Source organism: Artemia sp. Qi Xiang Cuo, chromosome 12, assembly GCF_049724085.1.
Source record: "Artemia sp. Qi Xiang Cuo chromosome 12, ASM4972408v1, whole genome shotgun sequence".
NCBI lineage: Eukaryota > Metazoa > Arthropoda > Branchiopoda > Anostraca > Artemiidae > Artemia > Artemia sp. Qi Xiang Cuo.
The window spans coordinates 25,650,221-25,654,029 of NC_142805.1; the positions used below are offsets into that span (position 1 = coordinate 25,650,221).

The window sequence follows — 3,809 nt, forward strand, 5'->3', positions numbered from 1 at the left end:
ACTTCTTTTAGCATAATTCACATTCATGGTTTTTTTTTTCCTTTGTGGATTCTCAAATTTATAGCGAAATTTATTTTTTGAGAGAGCTTCTTTTGGAATAATTTACATTCATGGGGTTTTCTTTATTGTGGATTATCGTATGGATAATTAGATTTTACTTCCAATATAACTTCTTTTTGCATCCATCACATTCAAATTGGTTTTCATCATTGTGGGTTCACGTATTCTGCCTCAAACTCTATTTACAAAAAAAATAGCTTTTTGTATTTTCTGCATTCATGGGGTTTTTCTTCATTTTGGGTTCTTTTCTCCAATTCATTCATTGGGATTTTTCTCTGCTTCGCCAGTGTGGGCTCTTATATACACAGTCAAACTTGTGAACTGAGAAAACTTCTTTTGGCAGAGGTCAAATTTATGGGGTTTGTCTCCGCTTTGGTGTTCAAGTGTTATCAGTTTCAAGTGTTTTCAGTAAATTCCTTGAGCTACATCTCCTGCCAAAAATTTCGGGGGAGTGTAGATTGGATTATCGTCAGTTCAGATTCCACCGAAACCTGAGTTGCACGTTTGTACATAGGCTTTTAAAGAAAGCTATTAACGAAACCCCCAGAATAGGATCCTCCCTCTTTATGTGCAGCTTAGACTTATCAGCTGCATGCAATTCAGTTGGGCAGTCTCAGGTGTTCCTGAAATTACTCGAGTAGGGTGTGAATGTTCATGTCGTAGCACTTTCATTTTTCTGGTACTCGGGAAGTTTTGTGAAAGTTAGACTGACAGGGGATCACCTGAGCAGACCGATTCAACTTCTTCGAGGTCTTCTACAAGGATCTGTATTAAGCCCCATCCTGTTTAATACCCTGACATCTGGTATAACAAAAAATGTTGTTGGAGGATTCATTATCGATCCATGCGAACTTAACCTGCTGTCATATGCTGACGACCAGCTGATATTAAGCTGCACTAGTTCACGCAAACTGACAGACTAAAACACCGGTCTGTATACTGCGTATACCTCAAGTTTTTGATTCGATACACACTCTACGAGAAAAACACATTCGTTCTAAGATCTCAAAATATGGTAGACTCAATTTTCGTTGCGCCGTCTACTGAAACAAGTGCAGAAACAAGGCGCAGAAAACATTGTTCGAGTTTTTGCCTCTACATCTGATCTACAGGAGCGAATGAAGAAGTTACTACATTATAATTTTTTTCTTTGATGCTGAGTGTTCTTGTTTTTCCTTTTCTTATTTTGTATTGCTCCGCTTTTCTCTTTTTTTTTGTATGAGCGGGCAAAAATAAAATTATTATTATAGGCCCAGTCAAACCTGACTTCCAAGAAAATTTCTTTTTGCATTCTTTATAAACATCAAACTTTTTCTCCATTTTTCTCCATTGTGGGTTCTCATATGCCGATTCAAACTTGGCTTCTGTGAAAAATTTGTTTGACATATTTCACATCCATAGGGTTTTTCTCCATTGTGGGTTCTAATGTGCACAGCCAAACTTGACTTCCAAGAAAATCTCTTTTTGCATGTTTGACATTCATAGAATTCACCAGTGTGGGCTCTCATATGGTCAGTCAAGACTGATTTCCATGAAAACTTCTTTTTGCATTTTTTACATTCATATAGTTTTTCACCAGTGTGTGTTCTTATATGCACATTCAAATATATCTTCTGAGAAAACTTCTTTTGACACAGTTTACATTCATGGGGTTTTTCTTGATTGTGGGTTTTCATATGCAAAGTCAAACTCGGCTTCTGAGAAAATTTCTTTTGACATAGTTCACATTCATAGGGTTTTTCTCCATTGTGGGTTCTAATATGGACAGTCAAACCTGACTTCCAAGAAAATTCCTTTTTGCATTCTTCACATTTATAGAATTCACCGTTGTGGATTCTCATATGCGCAGTCAAGGTTCGCTTCGAAGAAAATTTCTTTTTGCATTCTTTACATTCAAATAGTTTTTCACCAGTGTGTGTTCTTATATGCACATTCAAACTTATCTTATGAGAAAACTTCTTTGGACACAACCCACATTCATAGGGTTTTTCTCCGTTGTGGGTTCTCATATGCTGGGATAAAGTCCATTTGGTAGAAAGTTTCTTTTTGCATACTTCACATTCATATAGTTTTCCAGCACTGTGGTCTCTCATATGCCTATTTAAGTTTGACTTGTTACAATAGCTCTTTTTGCATTCTATGCATTGATATAGTTTTTCATCGTTGTGAGTGCTCATATGCTTATTCCAGCTTGACTTGTCATTAAAATTCTTCTTGCATTTTATGCATTCATACAATTTTTTAGCAATTTGGTTTCCCGTATGAACAGTCAAACTCTGCTTTTGAGAAAACTTCTTCAAACGTGTTTCACGAGGAACCTTTCTCTCACAAGTTTTAGTTGCGGCAAGAAATTTGACAAATCCACTGGCAAAACTAGTTGAACCTGAAACTAGTTGCATTTGTGACTGTTCTGAATCTGCCACTTTTTCTTTAGACGTGACTTTTTTCCTTGGTGCCCATTCAGTGACAACTGCAAGCGTTGATGGTACGTCAAGGCGATTGTTGCTCATAACAAGATTTTCAAACTCTTTAAATTCACAATTTTGGAATTCACTTGAATACATAGCTAATGCAGCAATTATAATCAACTAAGAAAGTGACTTATAAGTAAGGCTGTATATATACATACGATGATGTCATTTATGACGTCAAACCTACAATGACTGAGGATACCATCATTTATGTAGTTACTTTAAAAGGGTCTATGAATACCTAATATGGTGTCATTGCGACGTATTTATGACGACTGAGGATGCTAACGTTAATATGCTGTTAAGTTTTCACTTTACAGTCGTTCTAGCGTTGCACGGGATAACACGAAGACTAACGTCAAAATAAACTTGTCACATTTCCGTTAACCCAAATTTAAAGAAAAATTATGTTTTGTTGTCATTTCATAAATTTTTTTCCAGGTATATGATTATGTTTACATTGAAGGCGTGACAAATGGTTGACTTATGTTAAATATGGTGCCAAAAATAAATGTGGAGACTGTTTTGATGATATCATAAGCAGCTCAGTAGTGCTACCTAATGTTAGGGGAAAGACTTCTTTGCAAACTTGACATTCCAAAATCAAAAGTCTCTATCAAATTTAATTGGAAATTCTAGTTGTTACAACATACAGAATTTGCATTCTTATCTACCAAACATATATTAAAATGAAAGGCTTTCATTTTTTTTTATATCAGAGCTTTATTATGTTCAAACTTTCGCCGCCGTTTATTAGCTGTTTCCTTGAAAATCGAAAGAAGGTAAAATCATTAGTCCGCCTCATAACAAAAAAACAAATTTGTGTTTCGTTTCGGTTTTTATTCAATTAGCTTAGAAATAAGTGGGTTGCGTTTTTACCAGGTAGTACCTACAGCCGAAACCATGATTTACATTATTTCGTGATTACCATGTTCCTTCTGTCTATTTTCATACTCATTGGCTATTTCTTTACAAACTTCTGTTAAGGTAGTTACAAAATGTTTGCTAGCATCCTCACCAAAGTATTCGTAATATTTATTTTGTGCTGTATCAAAGGAACAACATACTTGGAATCCATAAGCAAATGCTTTTTGTTCTGCTACTTTAATTGTCTTTTTACCTTTCTTTTGATTAAATTCTTCATTATATGATTCAAAATCACCTACTATACAGTAAGGTACTTTCATTTATTTAGCTATATTCTTAGATTAAATTTTAGATCCTGGTTTAGGCATAATGACGTCAGGATCTTCACAATTTTCTTTTTTATCGTGCTTT

At 35.0% G+C, this 3,809-nt stretch overlaps 1 protein-coding gene across 1 annotated transcript; it reads right to left on the minus strand.

Moving 5' to 3' along the window:
* Positions 1–315: 315 nt before the first annotated feature.
* On the minus strand, positions 316–2,648 carry LOC148945923 (uncharacterized). The gene is made up of 2 exons (XM_089097551.1): positions 1,363–2,648; positions 316–430 (listed from the first exon to the last, which is right to left on the minus strand). Exons 1-2 carry the CDS (start codon positions 2,622–2,624, stop codon positions 316–318), a joined length of 1,377 nt encoding a protein of 458 aa, XP_088953677.1. The 5' UTR covers positions 2,625–2,648.
* Positions 2,649–3,809: the final 1,161 nt, after the last annotated feature.

Bases quoted from the DNA above. Each gene is read 5' to 3' on its own strand.
- LOC148945923 (XM_089097551.1), bottom strand. From the start codon at position 2,624: ATGTATTCAAGTGAATTCCAAAATTGTGAATTTAAAGAGTTTGAAAAT. The intron at 431-1,362 runs GTTTATAAAGAA...TGAACACCAAAG, and splicing joins AAATGGAGAAAAAGTTTGAT to CGGAGACAAACCCCATAAAT.